This window comes from Schistocerca piceifrons, chromosome 6 (genome assembly GCF_021461385.2).
Source record: "Schistocerca piceifrons isolate TAMUIC-IGC-003096 chromosome 6, iqSchPice1.1, whole genome shotgun sequence".
NCBI classification, from domain to species: Eukaryota; Metazoa; Arthropoda; class Insecta; order Orthoptera; family Acrididae; genus Schistocerca; species Schistocerca piceifrons.
Genome location: NC_060143.1, coordinates 388,205,498 through 388,232,554, shown reverse-complemented (window position 1 = coordinate 388,232,554; position 27,057 = coordinate 388,205,498). Strand labels below are relative to the sequence as shown.

Sequence of the window (27,057 nt, the reverse complement as noted above, 5' to 3'; positions counted from 1 at the left end):
TGTTTCAACCAATTTGATCAAGGCTTCTTGTGGATGAGTAATGGTGTGGGGTCTTGCCCACTTGTCTCGTATAGGGTGCCTAAAGGATACCGCATTCTCGGAATGCTATACAACAATTCAAACAAATATCATTAATAGTTTTTATTACAAATAAGAAGATTGATAATACTGAACTTGGGATATACAGTGGCGCCGCAAGTGATGGGGAGCATCCAAACAGTAATGTTCTTCACTATAGGCAATGTTCATGCAAGTTTGACACACAGTTTGTGGATCACTAATAACGGCTATCATAGTGTTCTCTGCTATGCCTGTCCATATACTGCCCTGATACTGAGCAGCCGAGGCTGGCAGGAGCAGCGCTTATATTCGCCTCTTGTAGAGGCCACTCCTGTCGTGGTGCGGTCTTAATCAGCACACCATTGGCCAACATCATTTCACCACCTTCTCTTCTCTTGCATTCATCATCTTCATTCTGGCACTTGTGGTTATGCCGGAACAAAGGGTATCTGAGGCCCTTAGGTATTGTGGACTTCAGATCTTACATTGCTGTGTAGTGAAATGGTTAACTTATTAAAATTGTATTTCAGGCTGAAAGGAAAGCTGTACCTCCAGCCCCATAATTGTCCAATAGATTTTATATGGGCACATTGGGCCTGTAACTGCTCGTGTGCATTAAACAGAATTTACTGGGGTTTGTTTTTCACATATGTGCAGTCACAATCAGACTGCACTGATAGCTTTTTCATTTTTTTATAATTGAGGACAGCCTGTACACAAAGTGGGGAAGTTTGATTTATAAAACTTAAGTAACTTTTAAATGTCGGTAATGTGTTGACATACTGATCATCTGATAAATGTGGCATACATTATTAGAGGTATTAACTGTGTTCACATTTCATATTTAAAAAATAGTGTGGCTTTGGTAGTTAATTTGTTGCTTCATCAGGGTTGCAACAGGTTCTGGAAATCAGGGAATATCAGGGAATTTCAAACATGTCAAGGAAATATCGGGGACCTTTGAAGAAAACATTGGAAAAAGCTTGTTTTGCCTCAGTAGATGAAATGGTTTGTTTACTGAGGTATTATACATCGTTGCTGACTGGGTGCAGCTGAGCATGTGCGTGACTTGCCTACTCCCTCATTACTACTGCTTTTCCCCTTCCTACCACTCCCCTCAGCTTACAATCAGTGCTGCTGTCACTTCTTACTGCTAGCCTAGCAGCTGCTGATGAGAGGCTGGGAGGTGTTTGGAATGGTTTGTTTGGGTTTGATTCCCAGAGACTGTAGATACAGTGGCTGGAGATGGCAGTCATGTGTGCACAAGTTTTGTGTGTGTGTGTGTGTGTGTGTGTGTGTGTGTGTGTGGGCGCGCGTGTGTCCGCGCACCCGCGTGCGTGCATGCTTGTGCGCTCTCATTTTCTAACAAAGGCTATGGCTATGGAAATTTAGTTGTGAGAGTGTGATTGTCTTTTCTACATGCCTGTCTGTGGCTCAGCGACAATCTTTATGGTGAGTTGCTGCCTATTCTTATCATTATTGATTCTCAGAGAATTCACCCAAGTTATCTGTTGCATGGATTGATCACCATGGCCTCATTTCATCAATGTGCTGTCTGTGACTCGTGAATAGCTGACCACACAAGTGGATTTTCACAATGAGCCAAAACTACAGGCCATTTCTGCAGGTATCTCTAATGCATCTGGCCTGCCAATCTGAAGCCCTTCTGTTCCCACTAATGTGCAGGCCTTGCCCATTGGATCTAGTCTCACCGATCTGCCCGCAGGCCAGCTCTGTTTGTGCATGGTGTAATGGAGCGGATTTTCATGGTTTATCCATGGACCCAGGACTGTGGTCCTCCTCAGCAGGCCAGAGGCCATGGGTGATGGATTTCATGAATTGTGACAGTCTCACCGCAAGTACATTGCACAGTGTGGCATTTTATAGAAATTTTATTTGTTCTAGTATATTTTCGCACTTCAAAAGTAGTTTACGTGTTAGACTGTGTGGACAGTAAGAAGACGAAAATTGTCAGTCGTCGTCAGCTTCTGTGCTATGTACTCATACATTTCTGGAAAGAAAAATCGTACAATACTCACTTCTGGTATCTAATAATTCTTTCTCGTTGATGGATTATTGGGTGCTCATTTGTGTACTTCATCCACTTTCATCTTCTTCTGATAGTCCTTCTGTAAAACTCTCAAGAATCTTTCCAGTTTGTTGCCCTAGGTTGCTGCCTTCATTATTCCATTCTTTGCTACTGTGACTAATCTTGGGAGCTAAATTGAGTCAGATTTCTGCTGTGCCTGGATTTATTTCTTCCTTGAATTATGGCACTTTTCATTATGCAGCACTACATTTTTGGCCACAGTATTTTTTACTTTCAGCTACCATAACCTTAACCATTTTGGTACAGCTTGGTACAATTGTCTGAACACAATTTATCTCAGTGTCGCTGTCAGTGCATTGTTGTATGGCACATTTACATTACAAGGCTTCCTTCAACTCATTGTGGACACCAGTTGAACTATCACCATTAAGTGTGTTGGAGTCTCCAGACATTTCTTTGACCTTCAGTCACTCCTGACCTGACAGTTGTTCCTATGAACCAACATCTCATATTGTTCCAATCACACATTTAGTCCAATCAAGTGCCACTTCAGATCTTTCCCTTCTCTCAGGGGTATCCTTATTCCTATGAGTAACAAATCCTTCTGTTACAAGGATGGTTTGATAAGTCTGGTAAAGCTCCGAGAAAGAATGGAACATTTTTGGTACACCTTCATGGTTGGTAAGCTTGGTTATTCGAAGGATCATGTAAAGAATTTCACATTGTACAGCGTACAGTTTATTGTTGACGGCCATCTGATTTGGTCTGTGATTGAAAAGGGAAAAACAGTTTTTTGTACTGTTATCAAACATTTTCATTTGGAGGGTTGGATTACCACACAGATTAAAGCAGAATTGGATGAAGTTCATGTGGGCTTTGCACCATAATTGAGAACAATTTGTGTTTGGGTTAATGAATTTAAATGTGGTTGGACAAGCACTGTAGATGAAGCATGCTCTGGCCATCCAGGTGAGGTCATGAAAAAGGAAAGCACAGGCAAAATGCATGATATGGTAATGCAAGAATGCCGAATAAAAAAATTGAGGTTGCGGAGACTGAAGGTATCTCAACACACTGAGTGCATAATATCCATCACGGAGAAGTGACTGTAAAGAAGCTGTGTGTGAGATGGGTGTCGTGATTGCTTGCAGTCGACCTAAAGCACATCCAGCAAAACATTTCAACACAATGTCTGTGATGTTTAGTTGCAATCTACAAGACTTTTTGCATTGATTTGTGACTGTTGATGAAACTTGTGTCTATCATCAAACAACATTGTCAAAATGACAGTCAGAACAACAGACAAAGCCGAGTTAAAGTGCACCGAAGAAGGCAAAGACAGTTTTGTCAGCCAGTAAAATGATGACCACAATTCTTTGGGATACCCAATGAGTAATCCTCATGGATTACTTGGAAAAAGGCAGAATCATAATGGGACACTATTATGCTTTGTTGTTGGACTGTTGAAACTTTCACCAAGATAATGGGCCATCCTACACATCAGTGAAAACAATGCCAAAAGTGCATGGATTGGTGTTTGAATTGGTTCCTCATCCACCCTATTCAACAGACGTAGCCCCCCAAGTCACTTCTTCCTGTTCCCTAACTTAGAATTTTGGCTTACTGGGAAGACATTTTCATAAATTGAGGAAGTGATACCGTATTTACTCAAATCTAAGCCACACTTGAAAAATGAGACTCGAAATGAAGGAAAAAAAATTTTCCCAAATCTAAGCCGCACCTGAAATTTGAGACTCTAAATTCAAGGTGAGAGAAAAGTTTTAGGCCGCACCTCCAAATTGAAACAAAGTTGGTCCATTGTAATATGAGACAATTTAGGTCAAATGAATGACGATACAGCTACAGTAGTTTGGTTCGAGTTGTAAGCTTGGCAATTAAGATTTACCAGGTAGCCATTGCTATGCGTCAGGCACTCCCTCCATATTTATACGGGTACCCTTCCTTTTTCACATACTTCCTCTGGTTTGAGTTGATTGCTTATTTTCCTCTGATCTGATAAGTGCCGTTCTCTTTGTTATACCGGTAGGTGTTTACGTCACTGTAAGCTGAAAATGCATTACTGTACTGTGTCATGCATTGTTAGTCGCATTCTGATAATGAGTGTTTACGGCCTGTCGCCACTGGTGGCATGGCTTGCTTTTGTGCGCACTACCGCCGCTTACAATTAAAACAAAAACAAAAAAAAGAGACAAATCTTCTCATTAGTGAAACAATGGCAAGAGACTGCTATTTGTTCTTACTTACACTGCTGCTTTCTTTGATAATGATCAACAAGAACCAAATAATAGACTGCGTATGATAGAAAATGTTCTGAACGAGAGTTTAGCGAAAATTTTTCTCGGTTTGAAAATCTTTGCAGACGCCTCTTTAGTACATTTCATTCTGCAGAGAAATTAGTCATCTTAGATTTAAACATCTAGTCAATTGCCGTGCTTCATTTGTGACTCTATCACTATTAGGCATAAGAATAACACAAATATAAACATGACATGATACGTATATTCTTCTGCATTTGCTGTTGTCTCACTCTAGTTTCGTAATTTATTTGGCAGACAGGATTTAAATGAGATAGCAGCAGACACGAAAGAATACATGGCAAAATGTTTATATTCGTATTATTCTTATGATGAATAGAATACTGCATGTGATTCACAATTCATAAAAGTTCTTATTATAGCAACCATCTTTTCTCACAGGTAGGAAAAAATACAGAATGTAGAGTTGGCCACATTGACCAACATCCCAAACAGTCTTGCCAGTCGGATTTTCGTAGTACACTGAAATGCTGCTACATTCGAAGATGAACAATACGGAATTTGTATTTACTTCATTGGATAATGTATGAAAATGCAGTCGTCAAAACTTGGGGCGGAGAAAAAAAAAGCTCGTCTTCCACCTTTTTTTAAAATTTACTTACTGACGCAGAGGTTTTGGCACCAGTATTTATCTTTGTGCCTGCAAAGCATGCCTGTGTAGCGCTACATATATTCGACAGCAGAAGTTAGTTGTGGTAGCACCTACCAACATTTTTCCGAACTTCCGCTTACTTTGCACTCAATTCTAAGCCGCAGGCGGTGTTTTGGATTACAAAAACTGGAAAAAGTGCGGCTTAGATTCGAGTAAATACGGTAGTTGCAGTCAATGAGTATTTTGCAGAGTTTGACAGAACCTATTTTTACTATACGGAATGGACAGTGTCTTGAAAGGAGGATATAAGATGAACATCAACAAAACCAAAACAAGGATAATGGAATGTAGTCGAATTAAGTCTGGTGATGCTGAGGGTATTAGATTAGGAAATGAGACACTTCAAGTAGTAAAGGAGTTTTGCTATTTGGGGAGCAAAATAACTGATGATGGTCGAATTAGAGAGGATATAAAATGTAGACTGGCAATGGCAAGGAAATCGTTTCTGAAGAAGAGAAATTTGTTAACATCGAGTATAGATTTAAGTGTCAGGAAGTCGTTTCTGAAAGTATTTGTATGGAGCGTAGCCATGTATTGAAGTGAAACATGGACGATAAATAGTTTGGACAAGAAGAGAATAGAAGCTTTCAAAATGCGGTGCTACAGAAGAATGCTGAAGATTAGATGGGTAGATCACATAACTAATGAGGAGGTATTGAATAGAATTTGGGAGAAGAGGAGTTTGTGGCACAACTTGACAAGAAGAAGGGACCGGTTGGTAGGACATGTTCTGAGGCATCAAGGGATCACAAATTTAGCATTGGAGGGCAGTGTGGAGGGTAAAAATTGTAGAGGGAGACCAAGAGATGAATACACTAACCAGATTCAGAAGGATGTAGGTTGCAGTAAGTACTGGGAGATGAAGAAGCTTGCACAGGATAGAGTAGCATGGAGAGCTGCATCAAACCAGTCTCAGGGCTGAGGACAACAACAACAACATTTTTTCTATGGGATGAGAAGGCTGGAGGATTGCTGGACAAAGTGTATATCCCTCACTTAGTCACTACATCAAGGAGTAAGGTGAGTTGTTGACAAAACTTATCAAACCATCTTCTTACTACATGAGCATCATCTTATTTTCTTGTTCACAGTGACCAGCATTGTGCCCGTAATCAGCCTCACCTACTTTCCATGAAAATTATTCAACCTGTTTGCTCTTATTAGCTAACTTTTCTTTGTTCAGTGCAGTTTCTCTGCAAAGACTTAAGATACTTCATCACCATCTGGTAGATAGTCTAGATACGTAAAGCCCTCGGTTATGTCCTATTTCAGGTTACTGGTGGCATGTTGACTATATTTAGCATCATTCCTAATATTTCGTCTAAAGTCATTTAATTGTAATCAGTACTGATTATGTATTGATTCTTCAATTCTTACAGTTTTCCACACTTTCTTGAAACATTCAGTACCCACTCTGTTACTTCACCTGCTAAAAATGCATCAGCTTTTGCAATATTTTCTGAATTTGCCCTGAAAAAATTGTCATACATGTAGTCTTTCAGTGGAATGACATAGTTGTAGTTTTCCTTTGCAATCATATTGCAGCCTACTAAAGTCTGGATCCTTAATGTTCGATATGAGGGCAGAAAGCTAGTACTTCCTTTCTGAGCAGGTTAGGGTCTTATCGCTCCCATCTGTGCCACAGGTTTAGAGAGAGAGAGAGAGAGAGAGAGAGAGAGAGAGAGAGAGAGAGAGAGAGAGAAGGAGCTTGAATGCAAAGTTCACTTAGATGTGATGGCAGAAAGGAGGAACGCCTTTCACGTTGACAAGCCTTACAAAGTGCTGCTGCAGGCAACAATGATTAAAATTTCTTCACTGCTGAAGTATGACCACATCACAGGTTGGAGGAGAGCTTTTATTGCGGACTAGTGCTGTTCACTGTAAGGCATCCCAAGGAAATTAAATCTCAGTGGCTACTGGGGATTAGTAGAGGAGCATGCTCAGAATAGTTCAAAACAGGGCTGCCTTCTGATGTGACATACACTTCAGTGTAAATGGATAGTGATGTCAGTAGCCAATGAGCTATATTTGTGGAAATTGTTGCAGTTGTGCTGTTAAAATTTAGTTGCTGTGTGTGACAGAGGAAGGTCAGGCAGATGTCGCTGGAATAGGACACTGCTGCGAGGAAGACACACCGACAAAATATTGAAGAAGAGTGACCCGCAGTAAAACAATTAGCTATCAGCTTATTGTGCATGACATATTAAGTAAAAAGTGGCGTATTGTAGACTGAACTCATTATAGTTAGTAGCTGTTGCCAAGGTTTGACTAAGTCACAGCTACAAGTGTAGTATTCAATGCATGCAATATACCTTATCATAACATCTACTGATCAATAGTCTCCCATTGGCTAACAACTGGGTATTTATAGTTTTTTGATAAGTTTTGCTATAAGCGGCTAGTAACTTATGAAGTGCGACATTAGCTTGATGCCAGTCATGGATGAAAAGTCTGAGTCTACACCCACACATTGTGATACACAATAAGGAGGGGAAAAAACACTGCAAAGGAACTATCTGAATGGGATGGAAATTGGTAGATGTTTGCATGTACACATAAACAAATGATTAAAGTTTCAGAAATATTGGATGATTTATTCAAGAAAAGAGCTTTACAAATTGAGCAAGTCAGTAATGTGTTGGTCCATGTTTGGCCCTTGTGTGAGCAGTTTTTCAGCTTGGCATTGATTGATAGTGTTATCAAGTGTTCTCCAGAGGGATATCTTACCAAATTCTGTCCAATTGACAAGTTAGATGGTCAAGAGAGATACAGAGATCTTGCTGGCCAAGGTAGATTTTGGCAAGCATGAAGATAAGCAGTAGGAACTCCCACAATGTGCAGGTGGGCATTATCTTGCTGAAATGTAAGCCAAGGATGGCTTGCCATGAGAGGCAACAATGTGAGGCATAGAACATAGTTGACATCCTGAGCTGTAAGGGTGTCGTGGATGGCAACCAAAGGGGTCGTATTATGAAAAGAAGTGGCACCCAAGACTGTCACACCTGGTGGCTGGACCGTATTGCAGGTGACAGATTGGTATCCCACTGCTGTCTGTGGTGTCTCCAGACATGTCTTTGCTTATCATCAGGACTCAGTTCAAAGTGAGGCTCATAACTGAAGACAGTTCTACTGCAGTCAATGAGATTCAAGGCTGAAGATGTGTCTGGAAAAGCCCCAGACAGCAGTGGGATACCATCGTGACTGTTGGCCACCATACAGCCTGACATCCAGGAGTGATGGTCTGGGGTGCAATTTCTTTTCATAGCAGGACTCCTTTGGTTGTCATTTGCAGCTTCTTCACTGCACAGTGGTACATGAACAATATTCTACACCCTTTTTTGTTGCTCTTCATGGCAAGCCTTCTAGGTCTCACGCTTCAGCAAGATATTGCTCACACGCACAAGGCAAGAATTTCTACTGCGTAGCTTTGTGCTTGCCTAACCCAACAGTGGTCAGCAAGTTCAGCAGCAGGCCTCTCCAACCATCTTGGGATTTTGATGATGTAATGTGCCAGTTGGATAGAATCCGCCACAGTATCCCTTGGGAGCACATCCAACAACTCTGTTACTCAGTGCCAGGCTGAATAACTGCTTGCACAAGGGCCAGAAGTGGACCAACACATTATTGACTTGCTCAATTTGTGAAGCTTTTTCCCTCGAGTAAATTGTCCAAATTTTTTGAAATTGTAATCATTTGTTTGTCTGTACATGTGCATCACATCTGCTGATTTCCGTCCTGTTCAGATTATTCCTTCGTAGTCTGTTTCTTCACCCCCTGTAAAGTCGCGAGTCAATACACAATAGCATTTATTGCACTACTTTGCAGTACGGCTCGTAGCTTTGGAGCCATTGGTGGTGACAGATACAGCCGCTTGTATCTTAGCGTGACTCATTTGCACCTGTCGCTAGCCTAGCCGTGGGAAGCGGTACCTGTGTCAATTAGAGCGACAGAATATTCAAGCCCCTAAGAATCTAAATAAACTGTATTAAATATTATTTAATTTAGTTAAAAGTCAATATACTGTCCTTTGCTATTGAAAAGAAGACTGTGAAAAAATCTCAGCTTTCTGTCTGACATACTTTCAGAGTTAGAGAAAATTACCTAAAACACCCCAAACCGACACTCATAAGATTAAAGTCAGTTAGGATTCTTAGCAGTTTGTCTTTTAGTATCATTTGGAATTATTATTGAAGCTCACTAAATGGCAGAACAATTTTTTTAGATTTTTTTTTTTGTAATTAAGAATGTTCACTGTTTTTCATTTTTGTAACATAGAATTCAGAAAGGATTAATATTTATTTAATGACTATTTGTTTTGTTGTGAGAATAAATGAGTGAATGAGAGTGTGTATGTTGAGAGTGTGTATGTGGGACATACAAAAAAACTTCAATATTATCTCATGTTAAACGTTACATAACTATGTCATGGGCAAGCGTTAAGCAAGCAAGTTGCAATGAAAAATGTAATTTCCCCACCGTGCTGATAACGTATGCCCAAGGGTACTTGCTTTTGTAAGAAGGCAACCAGAATAGCCATTTACAGAGTAACATTTTTCTAAAGTTATTTCAAGATTAATTTTCGTTTCTTTTCTTTTTTTGGCTATATTTAAGCTTTTCAACAAATTTTGTATGATACAAATAGAACTGCCTAGGCAATTGACATAGAACAATAACTCCATTTGCATGTTAGGGGAAGAATTTCGGCATGGTCGAAATACATGGACAGGTTTTGTTTTCCTGTCACTGTAGGTAGCATGCAAACTGCAAGTGCTATACTCCAGTGAATAGCCTTGCAACTCTCTTAAAGGAGTAAATGGTTATATTTAAACCAGCGTGCTGGTGTGAAAATGACTGAATTTAGAGTTTCAGGCTCTAGGAAGGGCACCGAGCGAGGTGGCGCAGTGGTTAGCACACTGGACTTGCATTCTGGGGGACGACGGTTCAATCCCGCGTCCGGCCATTGTGATTTAGGTTTTCCGTGATTTCCCTAAATCACTCCAGGCAAATGCTGGGATGGTTCCTGTGAAAGGGCACGGCCGGCTTCCTTCCCCGTCCTTCCTTAGTCCGATGAGACCGATGTCCTCGCTGTCTGGTCTCCTTCCACAAACAACCATCCAATCTAGGAAGGGCAGTTGTAATTGTTCTGTCATTGATTGTAGCTTGACATGCAATAATTCTCCTCCAGAAACAAAGTTGTTTTCCTTTCCAAGTAAAAAAACAACACACAACTAGACAGAAAGCTTGGACCACAGCACTGAATAAGAGAATACATCTGGTGGTAATCACTAGTCCCTTGCTAAACTTTTCCACATTTTTAGTCATCTTTTAATCAGTGGTGTGCTCACAAGAGAACCCGACAGCTGAGGCTTTGTATCAGTATTGCTCGTGACACCAAAATTATCTTGGATGGAGGTTGCAACAGATGATACTATTGCAAGGTGCAAATGAAGAAAAGGGAGGAACAGCAGGAAAGAAAAACCTTCAGGGAACTACAATGTTGTATTGATTTATGAATCTAAAACATCCCAAGGAAGTACCTTGACAATGTGTGGTAATATAACTACTTTTAGTGATGTAAACATAAGCTTTTGTAGTTTAAAAGATAACTGGGAGGCAGAAGCTCAGACATTTTGATGCTATTTCGCAGAAGTGAATCAGTACCTTCTACATTCTGTGAGCACTATAGTAGCATCCACCTGATTAAAAACATTATTCCTTTTTACCCTTTTACAAAATACTTCAGTTACTTATAAACATCTGAATATTTGTGGACTTAAATAAAAATCAAATTTGAACTATGTCAAAAGGATTGATTGGTTCGAGTTGCAGACAGGCACAATAAAAAGACAGCTAAAAACTTAAGCTTTTGGACGCAAAGGTTCTCCTTCCAAGCTGGCATGAGCACACACACACACACACACACACACACACACACACACACACACACACACACACACACACACACTCCAATGCCCCTACATGCTGCCGGCTGGATGCACAGTGCTGCATTTCAGCAGGTGGACTAGGGTGTGGTGTGGCTTATGTTTAGTAGGATGGGTAGAGGGGTGGGGGGAGGGGGAGGTGGGAACCAGGGAGAGGGATTGGGAGTTAGTGGCTAGCGGCTTGATGGGGTGCAACCGGTTTGCAGCTAGGAACAAGGGAGGGAGGTAGGGGCAGCAGGAGCATGGGCTAGGCATGTGATGTATGGGTGTTGGAGCCAGTGGTGAGTGGTGCGCACTGAACATGGGATGTAAGTTTGGGAGGGGGTGACAGGACAGAGGAAGGGGAAATTGTAAGGTGGGAGGGGGCATTGTTGGGTCTGGAGACTGAGGCCAACAGGATTACAGGAGCGAAATATGTGTTGCAAGGATTGTTCTCATTTGTGTAGTTCAGAGAAGCTGGTGGTGGAGGGAAGGATCCAGACGACCCAGGTTCTGAAGCATTGCACATGTTGTGCTCAGCTGCATATTGTGCCAATGTGTGGTCAGTTTTGCGACTGATGACCACAGCTGTTAAGTCCCATAGTGCTCAGAGCCATTTGAACCATCAGTTTTGCAGTGGCCAATCATCATGCTGGGCGGCTGATTGGTAATCATATCAACATAAAAATCTGTGCAGTGTTTTCAGCAGAGTTGATATGACATGGCTGCTTTCACAGATGGCCCGGCCTCTGATGGAGTAGGATAAGCCTGTGACAGAACTGAAGTAGGAAGTGCTGGTTTCGTGGATTGGACAAGTTTTGCACCTTGGTCTTCGACAGGGATTTTACCCATGTTGTAAGGGATGGTGTAGGGGTGGACTAGGATGTTGTGTAGGCTGGATGGGTGATGGAACACCACATTAGGAGGGATCAGAAGGACCTTGACTAGAACATACTCAGGGGTAGTGCGTGTCTGTGAAGGCTTTGGTTTTCACGTTGTTATTCCATTCTTTACTTTCATTGTATTCATTTGAATTGTGTTATTTTGCAGGTATGTTTAGCACTGTAACAATAAAAGCAATCTGCGAAGATAAAAAGTTGCTTCTGCGTACAAATCTTACTGGATCTTGCAGTTGCTTAGGTCACAAACTTGTGGAACACCACTATATTAAGAGAAGTACTCGACAGAAAGAAAACATACTTAACAATGAATACAAATCAGGTTACTGGAGTAAACAAGAAATGCGTGTATGTTAATTTTAATAATCCAATAAATTCATCCACTTAGCATCACATAAATTGCTATGTTCCTCAGTATAGTACACCACTCTGATACACATATATTATGCTTATAATATGTACTTAACGTGAGCCATCAGAATTGTGTCCTGTTCATACTCGTACTGATACTGGAAAGACTGATGACAGAAAACTAAAAACTCGGACATTTAGACAAATTATGCACGAAATTCAATCTGTGATGTAATATAAAAAGGTTCTAGCAGTTTTTGTGCTGAAAAAAATTAATTACCAATTAAAATGTAGTAATATTCAATAAAAATAGGAAATTATGATTTAGATATTACACTGTATTACAGCCTTCTTAGCCTGGGATATAATTCCTCTTCTTCAATTTGTCTTCTCGGACTGTATTATTTGACACTTTAGCATATCATTTACATACTAGGTTCCAGGTGTAACTGCAGCACTGTAATATGATGCCTGTATTTGTCTCGCACTTCATCCTCCTTTTTCACATATTGCATGTAATTTTTCGAAATAGTCCTGTGGTTCCCTACACCATATACGACAGTCAGCTTTTCTGTCTTATAACCTGTAGATAACATTTATTATTATTATTATTATTATTATTATTAAGGTTAAAGTGATAAGCTTAGCTCTTTTTAAAAACAGTAAGGGTGGACACAAACTGGACTGAAAGATATGAGATTTGTATAGACCAGTACTGTAAGTTACCTCATGGAATATTCAATATTGTGCTTTCATTTTGAAGAACTGATGCAGAGATCCTCACCTACCCATCCATATTTATGGTACCTGCAATTGCCTAAGACAAAGCTGAGCTGCTCCCTTTGAAAAGTATACAATCAGTTTCCTTCTACATGCTTGGAATTGTTGACAAGACATTACAAACCTAACCTTTCTTCTTCTCCTCCTTTTCAGGTTAGACTGCTGTATTGGAGAATACAACAGGCATGCCTTTATAACAGCACTGGTATTAGGTACTGGAGCTCTCATTTATGGCTCTATCCTCATTCTCACATCAGTATGCCGACCTTTCTTCTGGTTGGACTTTATATTGCTGCCATATGACTGCAGTGATGTTTATCATGACCTTGAGTAAGTAAAAGCTGTATCCAAACTGTGATATTTTTGATTGCGTAGAAATGGTTAGGTTCAGCGTGTGTGTGTGTGTGTGTGTGTGTGTGTGTGTGTGTGTGTGTGTGTTATTAATTAAATAGTTGTGCTGATGATACATACTTCGGTCAACTGTGTAGTATGCATCCTGAGTTTCTAAGCACCGCTTTTCATCATTGCCCTTATGGAAGCTTTGAGAACTGTAGTGGTCTGAAGGAAGTCTTTGTGCCTCTCAATACACCCTCATCAGTCAAAGAAAACCTTTAGGCATTATTATAGCACAAACATTGAAGTACAGTGTGTTGGAATAACAACAGTTATGAGCAGCACACGGATTATTTTTTCTGGTGGAATGCAACAATCACTGGTTTGACGTATCAGTTTGAAAATAGTCACATTGTGAAGAAACAGCTCTAGGTTCAAACAGTTGTGCACTAATACAGTATACAGATTATTTCTCATTAACACAAACAATCCCATTTTTGTTCGAACAGATTTTGGGATTGCAGCTGGTCGTCATAAATTTCACTCCACGATATTTCGACGGGACACCTGTCAGTCATCTTCAGGTGAGCCATCGAAGACTGACAAATACATTCTCTGCTCCACCTTTTATAGCATGCTGATAGTGTTACTGCACATGCGTCATAGTCACAGTGACAGAAAAACCACACTGTCTGGCAGCAGCACCCTCTCTGAAGGTGCTGCAAGGATCAGCTGTCTTTGGCATTGCCGCTTGCTGCAGTCATCGGAGTAGTCTGGCGTCTTCGTCTGGAGCAAATCTCGGAGATGACTGGATTCTTTGCATTATCCAGTTGGTAGCCACTGTCACGCTTCATCAGATTTTCCGTGATGTGTATTTCAATGGATCTTTTATAGTGGAGTCCCAAAAAGGTGTTGCTGTGGCCAAAATTAATGTTTTGTCACACTCCTGTGAATGTCTATTGGAGATACAGTATTATACAACTACAGACTTGCTGGGTTGCAGAAGGCTGGTGCAACATTTATGTTCTGTGCGATGTTCTTCCACTGTGCATGTTGTTTGTCCTGTATAGGCCATGCCACACAGACGAGGTACTTGGTAAATTCCTGCCTTACGTGACAACAAATTATCCTTCACTGATCGCAGCAAGTCTAAAATCTTTCATGGCAAGCAGAAAATCACTTTCACTTGAAACTTGCCAAGGATTCTTGATATTTTGAAGGAAATATTTCCAACGAAGGGAAGAAAAGCTATCGGCTTTGCTGGTGCATTCTCCTCTTTATCCACTTCCTGGTTCTTGGTTTTAGCTGAGAATGCCCTGTTAATTTGCCGTTTCGGGTATCCATTGTCTCTGAACGCTGCCCTCAAGTGTGCAAGCTCTTCAGGTAAACTACCTGCATCCAACACTGTATTGACCCTGTGTACAAGGGTTTTAAGCCTGCTCGTGGTTTGGAATGGTTGATGGCAACTTGAAGAGTGCAAGTACAAATCAGTGTGAGTGAGCTTATGCATAAACAGGATCTCCCAGACAGCCTTCACTCTTCCGTCTAACCAAAACATCCAGGAATGGAAGACAACCATCTTTCTCTAATTCTGTAGTAAATGTAATGTTCTCATGAATGGAGTTAAGATGATGTAAAAACTCCATTAACTTACGTTCTCTGTGGGACCACACTATGAAAGTTTCATCCACATACCTCCAAACAACAGTTGGCTTAAGAACTGCTGATCCAAATGATCATTTCTGAAAATACTCCACAAAAAAGTTAGCCACCAGGGGAGGCAAGGAGATGCCCATGCCGATGTCGTCAGTCTGTTCGAAATATTCTTAGTTAAACATGAAATAGGCCGAGGAAAGAGCGTGTTGAAACAAAGCAGTGATGTCTGACTGAAACTTTTTACCAATTAGTGCCAAGGAATCAGCAAGAGGAACCTTTGTAAAAAGAGATACTACATCAAAACTCACTATAAGATCCAAACTACTTAGGTGGAGAGCCCCCAGCTGTTGATAAAATTGGCAGAGTTCCATGTATGATGTGGACATTTACCAATGAATAGTCATAGCAAGAAATCAAGATGTTTTGGCTAAACCATATATGAGAGCATCAATATTTCTCACTACAGGCCGTAAAGGAAGACCTTCGTGCACTTTAGGAAGACGATAAAGTCTTTGTGGTAAGCTGCCATATAGTCTTAACTGCCAGATGGTGTCTGGAGGTAACAAGGAAGCATTCAGGAGTGTACCGTATTTACTCAAATCTAAGCCACACCTGAAAAATGAGACTCGAAATCAAGAAAAAAAAAATTTCCCGAATCTAAGCCGCACCTGAAATTTGAGACTCGAAATTCAAGGTGAGAGAAAAGTTTTAGGCCGCACCTCCAAATTGAAACAAAGTTGATCCATTGTAATATGAGACACAATTTAGGTGGAATGAATGACGATACAGCTACAGTAGTTTGGTTCGAGTTGTAAGCTTAGCAGTTAAGCTTTACCAGGTAGCCATTGCTATGCGTCAGGCGCTCCGTCCGTATTTATTCGGGTACTTTTCCTTTTTCACATGCTTCGTCTAGTTTGAATCGATTGCTTATTTTACTTTGATCTGATAAGTGCCGTTCTCTTTGTTGTAGGTGTTTACGTCACTCTAAGATGAAGATGCATTACTGTACTGTGTCGTGCATTGTTTGTCGCGTTCTGATAATGAGTGTTAATGACATGTCGCCTCTCACGGCATGGCTTGCTTTTGTGCACGCTACCGCCGCTTTCAATTAAAAAGGAAAAAAGAGAGAGGGAACGTCTCATTAGCGAAACAATGGCAAGAGAGTGTTATTTGTTGTTACTTACACTGCTGCTTTCTTTGATAATGATCAACAAGAACCAAATAATAGACTGTGTATGATAGAAGATGTTCTGAACGAGAGTTTAGCGAAAATTTTTCTCCATTTGAAAATCTTTGTAGATGCCTCTGTAGTACATTACATTCTGCACAGAAATAAGTCATCTTAGATTTAAAAATCTAATCAACTGCCGTGCTTCAATTCTGACTGTATCACTATTAGGCATAAGAATAATATGAATATAAACATGACACGATACGTATATTCTTCCACATTTGCTGTTGTCTCACTCTAGTTTCATAGTTTATTAGGCAGACAGGATTTAAATGCGATAGCAGTAAACATGAAAGAATACATGGCAAAATGTTTATATTCCTATTATTCTTATGGTGAAGAGAATACTGCAAGTGATTCACAGTTCATAAGAGTTCCTATTAGCAACCATCTCTTCTCACAGGTAGGAAAAAATTCAGATTGTAGAGTTGGCCATATTGACAAACATCCCAAACAGTCTTGTCAGTCGGATTTTCATAGTACATTGAAATGCTGCTACATTCGAAAATGAACAATACGGAATTTGTGTTTACTTCGTTGGATAATGTATGATCAGTCTTCCTGTACATAATATCACTAAGTAGGCCATAAATCTCCAAATACAAACTATGAGGTAACAGCACCACTATTATCCGGATCCTCTCAGAGATTTCATAGTGCACCCCTTTCTTCAGAGGTTATATTACTGCACTGACGAGGAGCTTTCAAAAGAGCACAGCAAGTTTCTCTTCTTGTTTCTTCAGCAGCATCCATAGGAAGACATCATACAGCTTCTTCAATGTCACTCATGAAACTTATCAGAGGTAGTGAACTAGGTGTAGATGCAAAATTGAGTCCTTTGGACAAAGCAGACATTGTCCAAATTCTTCTCCGTGAAATTAATAACAGAACGCCGTGCAGTTATTCCCTAGAAAGAAGTGCTGCAGTCGTCAGATTATGTTGAACAGTTCTTCTGAAATGCCGTCCAACCTCTATCTCATATAACAGATTCTCTCCTTGACAGTAGTATGACTGGTCTTCTCTGTTATCTTCCATTCAGAGGCAGTCTTAATAAAATGTGTCACTCTGGCAAATTTTGGTATTATGTCATGGTTCTGACAATTCATTATAAAAACTTAAAAGTTTTGCTCTCTTACCACTCAGCTTGTCGAAACTTCTCACAAGTGAGGCCACCTCCTCCCCATAAAGGCGTTTGATGTGAAATTTAAAATTTTCCCTGTAATTTGTATGTTCAAAGAGATTTTGGGATTGCAGCCGATCATTGTAAACTTCACTCCACATAAGTAGTTTGGATCTTTTAGCGAGTTTTGATGTAGTATCTCTTTTTGCAAAGGTATCTCATGCTTATTCCTTGGCACTAATTGGAAAACAGCTTGTCGGACATCACTGCTTTCTTTCGGCATGCTCGTTTGTCAACCTATTTTATGTTGAACCAAGAATATTTGGAACAGGCGGACAGCATCACCATGGGCAGCCCCTTGTCTCCCCTGGTGGCTAACCTGTTTATGGGCAATTTTGAGGAAAGAGCACTTGTTTTTTGGAGGTACATGGGTGATATTTTCTTAGTGTGACCCCATGGAGAAGATAAGTTAATGGAGTTTTTTCATCATCTTAACTCCATTCAGGAGAACATTCAATTTACTATTGAATTAGAGAAAGATGGTTGTCTCCCATTCCTGGGTGTTTTGGTGAGACAGAGGACTGACAGCTGTCTGGGACATTCTGTTTACTGTAAGCCCATTCATACAGATTTGTACTTGCACTCTTTAAGTTGCCATCACCCATTCCAAACTATGAGCATACTTAAATCCTTGTACACAGGGGCCATACAGTGCCAGATGCAATTAGTTTACCTAAAGAGCTTGCACATTTAAGGACAGTGTTCAAAAACAATGGATACTCGACATGGCAAATTAACAGGGCTTTATCAGCTAAAACCAATAACTGGGAATTGGATAAAGATTATAATGTGCTAGAAAAATCTGTAGCTGAATCCATTAAAATACACATCGCGGAAAATCCAATGAACCATGACACCAGCTACCAACTGGATAATGCATGTAATCCTGTCATCTCCAAGATATGCTCCAGACAAAGATGCCAGAATACTCTGATGACTTCGGCAAGCGGTAATGCCAAAGGCAGTTGATCATTGCAGTTCCACCAGTGAGAGCACTGCCGCCAGACAGTGTGGTTCTTCTGTCACTGTGCCTCAGACATACGTGCAGCAATACCACCAGCGTGTTATACATGTTATACAAGGCGGAGCAGAGAACATCTTTGTCAGTCTTCAATGGCTCATCTGAAGATGACTGGCAGGTGTCCAGTTGAAATATCGTATAGTGAAGTTTACAATGACCAACTGCAATCCCGAAATCTCTTTGAACATTTAATTCACTGGGAACATTTTAAATTTCACCATCCCGTTTCATTTGTGTCAGATAATTATTTCTTTAATGCATTGAAATGCATCTTGACATTCTGAAATACGTAAGGAACATTGTTCTGTCTCTAACACTGTTTACCTATTATATTGACATAATATTTGATCAGGTGTTGCTTTTGGTTTCTTATGCCTCTTTCTTGTGGTTAAGTGGTATTTCATAGCTTTTGAACATTTGTATTAAGTAAAACTATTGTGCCCGACTGAGAATCTTAACTTGGAAGCTGTACTTCGCAGGCAGTATGCTAAGGATTGCATTACATGTACACTCTTAAAATGATGACTCAGCACTTCAACTAAACATTTGTTTCTCTCCTCCATACCTTTTTAACATAAGTTATTGTTTTGTAGCTGATCCCCCAACAAACCTCTGCACTTACCTTGTACATTATCAAGAATCCTTCATCAATTATATGTCAGTGCACAGTTTCTGTTCTTAGAGACATGCCTGAAATCACGTTCGAACTCCAGTGGGAACCTTGAAGTAGTGAGTATGAAGGACATGGATGGCGATTGCTGATAGATGGCGTTAGGTGGGAATGCGGTTAGCCGGGAGGATAGTCCATGCAATTTCGAAAAACACTGTATCTGCATAGTGCAGTGGTTAACACAACTGCCTAGTAAGTAGGATATCCCAGGTTTGAAACCTGGCACTGCGCACGTTTTCACTCATCATCGCTAATTCTGCATAAAGTCCAGAAACAACTGACATCAACAGTTCCTTCTCCCTTTCCTTTCTCCTTCCTCCATCATCTATTTATATAATCCTCCGTCAGTTTTACAGCAGACAATATGAAACAGATTTCCAGTACTCTCAATTTTGTTCAGACTAATTACAGTCCTCTTGTGGGTCCGGGGTTTAGGATAGGCCCAAGGTATTCCTGCCTGTCATAAGAGGCAACTAAAAGGAGTCTCCCACTTTTCGGCCCTATAAGTTCAGGTCCCATTTTATGGTTTGACCTCCCACTTTCCAAATTCTACAGAAGTGCGGACCATTTGGGGGTGGATGCCTCATGTGGTGCGCCATATATCCAGTGTGCAGTTAGGCCTTTTGCACCTCATATTGTCCTGGATCTGCATCTCCACCTGCAATCCAGTTATCTGGGCAAGGAACGCATTACAGGGTACACCATCTACTTCCATAGTTCTCTGCCCTCTTTTGCCTAAGACAATATTGGATTTCTCTGCACCCACCATCCAGCATGGTAACCAGTCCGTTGTGGTGGGGCTGTCATGTATCCATTTGGTGGTAACCCCCTGACAACATAGGGATCACGCTCGTGGCAACCACCATCGTGCCAGGTGGCCTTCGCTGTGGCTGGGTGGCACCTGTGAGGAGAGCACTTGATTGGAGTGGGTGGCATCAGGGTGGATGACCCACAATGAAGCAGACCAAGTCATCTTTTACTGTGGACCGAATAGCCCCAGCAGTCTGTAATAAAGAGGAGGTTGATTATAATGCTGATAGGTATGACCCTAAATTGTTCCCCTCCCTAGCAACATCAAGGGAGGAATGTAGGGCTACAGAACAATGGGATCCATATTTACCTTGTTACTTACTGTACAACAGAGCTGATGAGAACTCCTTTTTGGATACGAAGCCTCTACTTTTTGTTGAGCACCTGGAGGGATAAATTTGGGGAAGTGACAGTGCTGTCCAAAATGCGCAATGGGGGGTTTTGATTCAGACAGCATCCCCAACCCAGTCCTGGGTGTTACTCACCTGTGACAAGCTGGGTGATATTCCTGTTTCAGTCACTCCCCATAAAAGCCTCAACATGGTCCAGGGGATTATTTTTCATCGTGACCTCCTGTTGCAGTTCGATGACGAGCTGTGCTCCAATTTAGAATGACAGGTGCTCATTTCATCTGGTGCATTTACAGGAGACCCAAAGACAATAGGGTTGCTACTGGTGTCTTCATCTTGGGCTTTGAGAGTGATTTGTTACCTGAAAAGTTCAAGGTGATGGTATACCGATGTGATGTCAAACCTTACATCCCTCTCCCTGTGCAGTGCTGTAAGTGCTGGAAATTCGGGCACATGTCCTTCCGGTGCAAGTCGAGCACCACAAGTAGAGACTGGACGTTTGCTGCATCCGAGTACTCCATGTGTGCCACCTCCCACCTGTGTGAACTGTGTAGAGCACCACTCCTGCTCGCCAGACTGCCTGGTACTCCAAAAGGAGCAGAAAACCATGGAGTACAAGACCCTGGACAGGCTGTCATACCGTGAGGCTAAACTCAAATATGAATGGTAAACCCTATTTGAATGCTATCTTCTTATGCTGCTGCCGTGACGGTGTTGCCATCGATGACGCCATTATGCCTATCATCTGAGCCTGCCCCAGTGGGCCCTCAGGGCTGCCCATCTTCCTCACTCCTCCAGCTGGCTGGGGGCATGTCTTCTTCTGTTGCTCCCAAAGCTTCTACTTTGGGAAACCAGCCAGTGGCTGAAAGTGCCACTGGCTGCTGGTTGAAGGACTTCAAGGTCTTCCTCTGTGCCTGAAGCTACTTCCAAGAAGCCCTCCCAGCAAGCCCTTTAGGAGTGGAGAGAGGGCAAACTATCAAAGAAGAAGTCCGCTAAGAAACGGGAACCTACAATGGTCCCCACACCAGCACTCCTCCACAGCTCTTTGTTACTGGATGCCAACACTCAACCAGTGGCGACAGGTGATGCTGAGGCCTAATTTGCCTCCTTGGTCACTTCATGCCATCCTAGCTGACAGGAAGCGTCATTCTCCAGTGGAACTGTCGCGGTTTTTTCTCTCACCTGGCTGAGTTATGTCAACTCTTAAACAGTACACCTACTTTTTGTATTGTCCTTCAGGGAAACTGGTTTCCGCAATGCAGACTCCCACCCTTTGTGGCTATCAGGGGTACCAAAAAAAACCGTCCTGCATGTGACAGATCGTCAGGTGGAGTATGCATCTGTGTCCTTACCTCTGTCTAAAACAAACCTGTGCTCCTTCAAACACCTTTAGAAGCTGTGGCTGTCAGGGTGAGGACAACGCAGGAACATCTACCTCCCTCCAGATGGTGACACACCGCCCCATGTCTTGTCTGCACTTATTTCGCAACTCCCGCAACCTTTTCTCCTTCTGGATGATTTTAATCCCCTAACCCTTCGTGGAGTGGAACCCAGGTTACTGGCTGTGTTAAAGACGTTGAGGACCAACTAACTCACCTTTACTTTTGTCTCCTAAATACAGGTGTCCCCACACATTTCAATGTGGCACATGGCACTTACTCAGCCATTGATCTCTCGGTTGAAAGTCCTGGCCTTCTTCCATCTATCCACTGGAGAGCACATGACGATTAGTGACCAGTTTCCACTCTTCCTGTCCCTACCCCTGTGTCCCTCATCTCGACACTTGCCATTTGGGCTCTTTCCAAGGCTGACTGGGATGCTTTCACGTCCGCTACAGCCATTGAATTCCGATTGCATGCAACCATCAATGAGGTGATTCACACCATCACTAATGCCATTACTGCCACAGCTGAATTGGCAGTTCCTTGTTCCTCCAGCTGCACCTGGAGGAAGTCAGTGCCTTGGTGATCAGTGGAAATCACTGTGGCCATTAGAAACCATAGGTGGGCCCTCCAACATCATAAGGGCCACCCCTCCCTGGAGAACCTTATTGCCTTCCAATGGCTCCATGCCCAGGTTTGCCTCCTCATCAAACGAAGGAAGCAGGAGTGTTGGGGATGCTATGTCTCCACCATTGGAATATGAACCTCCTCTCCCATGTTTGGACCAAGCTCTGCCAATTTTACTGCCATCAGACGCCTGCAGTTGTACCTGGAATTTCCACAATTGGAACTGTATCTGCCAATCCAGATGTAATCATAGAGCATTTTGCTGAGCGCTATGCTCACACCTCTGGGTCTGAGAATTACCACCCCACCTTCTGTCTCCTCAAACACAGGATGGAATGACAACACCCCTCTTTTTCTCCGTGCAACCTTGAGCCATACAGTGCTCCCCTCAGTGTATGGGAATTTCTCAGTGCTCTTGCTGACTGTCCTGACACATCCCCTAGCTCAGCCCACATCCATTCACAAGTGCTGAAGCATCTGTGAACAGATTCCCAGCACTGCCTCCTTGCTGTCTTCAACTGCATCTGGAGCAATGGCAAATTGCAGTGGTGGGAGACTGTCATCATCCCAGTTGTAGTGCCTTATAAGAACCCACTAGATGTGGATAGCTACTGTCCCACCAGCCTCACTTACGTTCTGTGCAAGCTAATTGAACATATGGTAAGCTGGTTCCGTCGCAGGGCAGTTTTCACCAAGGACGCTCCACCATCGACAACTTGCTTCACCTGGAGTCTGCCATTAGTTTGGACTTTTCCTGGCACCAGCACCTGATTGCCGTCTTTTATAGGCCTGATGAAGGCCTATGATATGACTTGGCGACACCACATCCTCACTACCCTGCATGAGTGGGGTCTGTGGGGCCTGCTCCCAATTTTTATACAGAACTTTTTGTCACTCCACAAAGTTTTTGCGACCTGGGATACAGAATGGCACACCCTCAGTACACCAAATAAATGATGTGTTGTTAGGGAGACGACAGATGTGTTGTGGTCACCTATGCGAGCCAATCGCAGGAAATCTGTTGTCCTGTGCTGGCTCCGCGTCAGCCATACGTGACTCTCACATTGTCATCTCTGTTGCGAGGACCCACGTCGGTGTCGCTGTGGCTCCCCTATGACTGTTGTCCACATCTTGTTGGACTGCCCAATTTTAGCCACTCTGCAGCAGACTTTTAACCTTCCCAGCACACTACCGACAGTGTTGGTTGACAGTGCCTCAACAGCAGATTTAGTTTTACGTTTTATACAGGAGGGGGGTTATTATCGTACCATCTAAGGGTGGGTATCTGGCCTTCTCTCCAAGGCCTTCACCCTCCCTCCATTTTAATTAACTCTCTGTCACCCTTTCTTTGCATTTTGTTTGTTTTGGTGTTCATCTTTTTTCTACAAGTGCTCATCTCACAACCCCCCCCCCCCCCCCCCCCCTCTGGACATTTTAGTGTGTTGCAGAGTGGCTGGCTCATCCTCTTTTATTCTTGTGATCAGCCAACCCAGACTATCTGCTCTTCTGCTCTATGGTTTTAATACCTTCCTCTACTTTTCCATATGGTGTATGTTTTCCCCCTTTCTTGTTTGTTTCTTTCATTTTCTCTTTTGTTGTGGTTGCCCATTCCTTTTAGCCCCTTTTACTTTCCCAAACTAATTTTGGGTGTTGTCTTACCTTGACCTTTGTTTGCATCTGGAAAAAGGGGCTGATGACCCTGTAGTTTGGTCCCTTTATACCACAAACCAACCAACTAATTACAGAACAGCATGACAGTAAGATGATAAGACTTAAATAGATGAAGCATCAGTGAAATAAAAATTACAGATTTTTTTTTTTTCAGGGCAAAGAATTGGAAAGTATAGTGCCTGTGACGACTGTTCTGAACAAATATTGAGAAACAGCTTTAGCCGGAATATACGAGACAGAATCAGCTTATCAGTAATACTGCAGAGTTATGCCTATGCAATTTTTAAGTCATCATGACTTCTAACTTAAGTTTCTCCATTCAAATTACAGTACCAAATCCTGTAAAGTGAAGTCAGGTGTTGACACTGTTGATTTCTTAGTCCAGCAGCATCATCGATTCATGATGCTGCCTGTCACCCACGTCTCAATGGGTTATTGTTGTTCTTATTATTATTATTATTATTATTATTATTATTGTATGAGGGGGTAATGCAACATGGGTATAAGAATCAAACTGTTTTGTTAAAAATTATTTTACTGCATTTTGCTCTATGCTAACTAGTGGAATGTGTGTGTGTGTGTGTGTGTGTGTGTGTGTGTGTGTGTGTGTGTGTGTGTGTGTGTGTGTCTCTGTCTGTCAGTCAGTCATTTCATGCCCTATTGCTTTTGCTTATCACTGTGACAAATATGGCATCCGAGTAAAGCAGTGTAGAAATTGGATATTGTTTTAGTTTATTCATGACTGATTACTTCTGAGTAGGCAACATATTTGTGGAATTCTATGGATTCTTAGAATAAGAAATGAGAAGAGTTTTTTGTTTCTTATTTGTAGTAGAAATTATTAATTCTTGTTAAGATGGTCTCAGATTCCTAGTTAAGTCAAAAAAAGTATTCTAAAATATTAATGTATAATTCTTAACCAGGAAATGTTAATCGTGTCCTGTTTATTGCTCCTATTTGTTGCAGGATTGCACTGTGCTTTGTTTGTGCTGTATATGCACTGATTATGGCAGCATTCTTATTACCAATTCTTCTGCGGCATGGCTGGATGTTGACAAGGGACTCTTGGTCCCGAAAGCGATTGACATCCTCGCACGATTACCAGTTGCCTGTCGCATGAGATTGTTTCCAATAAGACTGTGATGGATGGCTATCTACTGGAGTTGCCTTTGGCTACACTCCTTAGCCAGTATGGCAGATAAGACAATAGCAGGAGTTCCAAGAGGACAGTAAACTTAAAATATAAAGTATTGCAAGAAAATTATTTCTGTTAACTGCAGAGTATTTTCATCCTTTTACCGTCTAATATATGATTACATGGAAAAATAATTCAGGAAGTAAGCTGAAAATGAATACATTTTTCAAAGGAGAACCAATGGAGGTGTTGAATTTCCGCTTTTAGATCCGAATACCTCTCATTGGGACATAATGAGGAGAAAAGAGAATGTGTGCAAATTTCTGTAAAGGAGATGTTATATCCAGAGACATGCTGATAAAATGGAGAAGAAACTAAGTGAACTTATTTGTATAGTTCTTATATTTTTATACATATGCATCCCACTTTTCAACCAGTATTAATTGTAGGTTTTATTTATACACTCATCACAACATTCTAATTCTCTTTCATTTCATATTTGTATGTTTTTCTTTGTACTTATTGAATGCTTGAGTTGAACCTTTAAAATACAGTACTTTACATTTTTTGTTCCTAAGGTTATCATTTAACTGTCTACAATGTGTGTCTTTATTCATCTACTACTATCAACATAGTTTCATTAGGCTCTTTTTTGTCTATTTTTACCAGATAAATGACTAGCATAGAAAATAAAAACTGAATGAGGTAAATATCACTGCACTAAGTACAGATTAACTATCACCACAAACCTGAGATTAAAGGGAATGGTGAACATTGTACATAATTTTTCTGTTGTTGATACTCCTTTTGGAGGAGCTATTGGCATAACCGTGATTCTCAAGTGAACCATTCTGTGATCTGTGATACGCAGAGAGAGAGAGAGAGAGAGAGAGAGAGAGAGAGAGAGAGAGAGAGTACTAGGGACTGATAGAGCTTTGCTAGATGTTAATGAAATGTTGAAATAAATACTTCAAGAATACATGGAACAACTAAAGTTAGTTTCATCGTCTGTATTACAAGTGCCAGATCATAATTATGAAATTAATTTCCACATTTAAATAGGATACTTGGCCTAGGTCAGCAAATAAACATCTAATAACTGACTTTTTTAATATTCCATTATTTTGCTGACTGTAACTTTCAGCATAATACTGGCAGATATTAAGATACTAAAATGTTAATAAAGGTTCAATATATTTGAATGCATAATGACCTGGGTGAGAAGTCCATATTCATCACATTAATACAACTCAGTTAAAATCTTATCATAATTTTGTTGGTACACTTCAAGCTACATTAATGATTATATGTAGTAGAAGACCAGTATTTGGCATGGTTTACCTTCATGGGTGTCAAATACGGAGTACAGAAAAACAGAAACTTTATTCAGTTAGTAAACTACACTGAAGAACCAAAGAAACTGGTACACCTGCCTAATATCATGTAGGACTGCCACGAGCACGTAGAAGTGCCACAGCATGATGTGGCATGGACTTGACTAATGTCTGAAGTAGTGCTGGAGGAAATTGACACCATGAATCCTGTAGGTCTGTCCATAAATCTGTAAGAGTATGTGGGGGTGGAGATCTCTTCTGAACAGTACATTGCAAGGCATCTCAGATATGCTCAATAGTGTTCATGTGTGTGGAGTTTGGTGGTGAGCAGAAGTTTTCAAACTCAGAAGTGTGTTCCTGAAGCCACTCTTTAGCAATTCTCAACATGGTGGGTGTCACAATATCCTGCTGGAATTGCCGAAGTCCATTGGAATGCAAAATGGACATGAATGAATGCAGGTGAGCAGACAGGATGATTACGTACATGTCACCTGTCAGTCATATCTAGATGTATCAGGGGTCCCATATCACTCCAAGTGCACACACCCCACACCATTACAGAGCCTCCACCAGCTTGAGAAGTCCCCTGCTGACATACAGGGCCCATG

At 41.4% G+C, this 27,057-nt stretch overlaps 1 protein-coding gene across 2 annotated transcripts in view; it reads left to right on the top strand.

Moving 5' to 3' along the window:
- LOC124802619 (palmitoyltransferase ZDHHC23-B) overlaps positions 1-25,687 on the top strand; it is a 71,829-nt gene extending 46,142 nt beyond the window's left edge. For both annotated transcript variants that reach the window (XM_047263507.1, XM_047263506.1), the window contains exons 4-5: positions 13,203-13,379; positions 24,947-25,687. In XM_047263507.1, the coding sequence (XP_047119463.1) occupies positions 13,203-13,379; positions 24,947-25,100 (331 nt within the window). In that variant the 3' untranslated portion in view covers positions 25,101-25,687. The remainder of the gene's footprint in view (positions 1-13,202; positions 13,380-24,946) is intronic.
- The last annotated feature ends 1,370 nt before the right edge of the window (positions 25,688-27,057 follow it).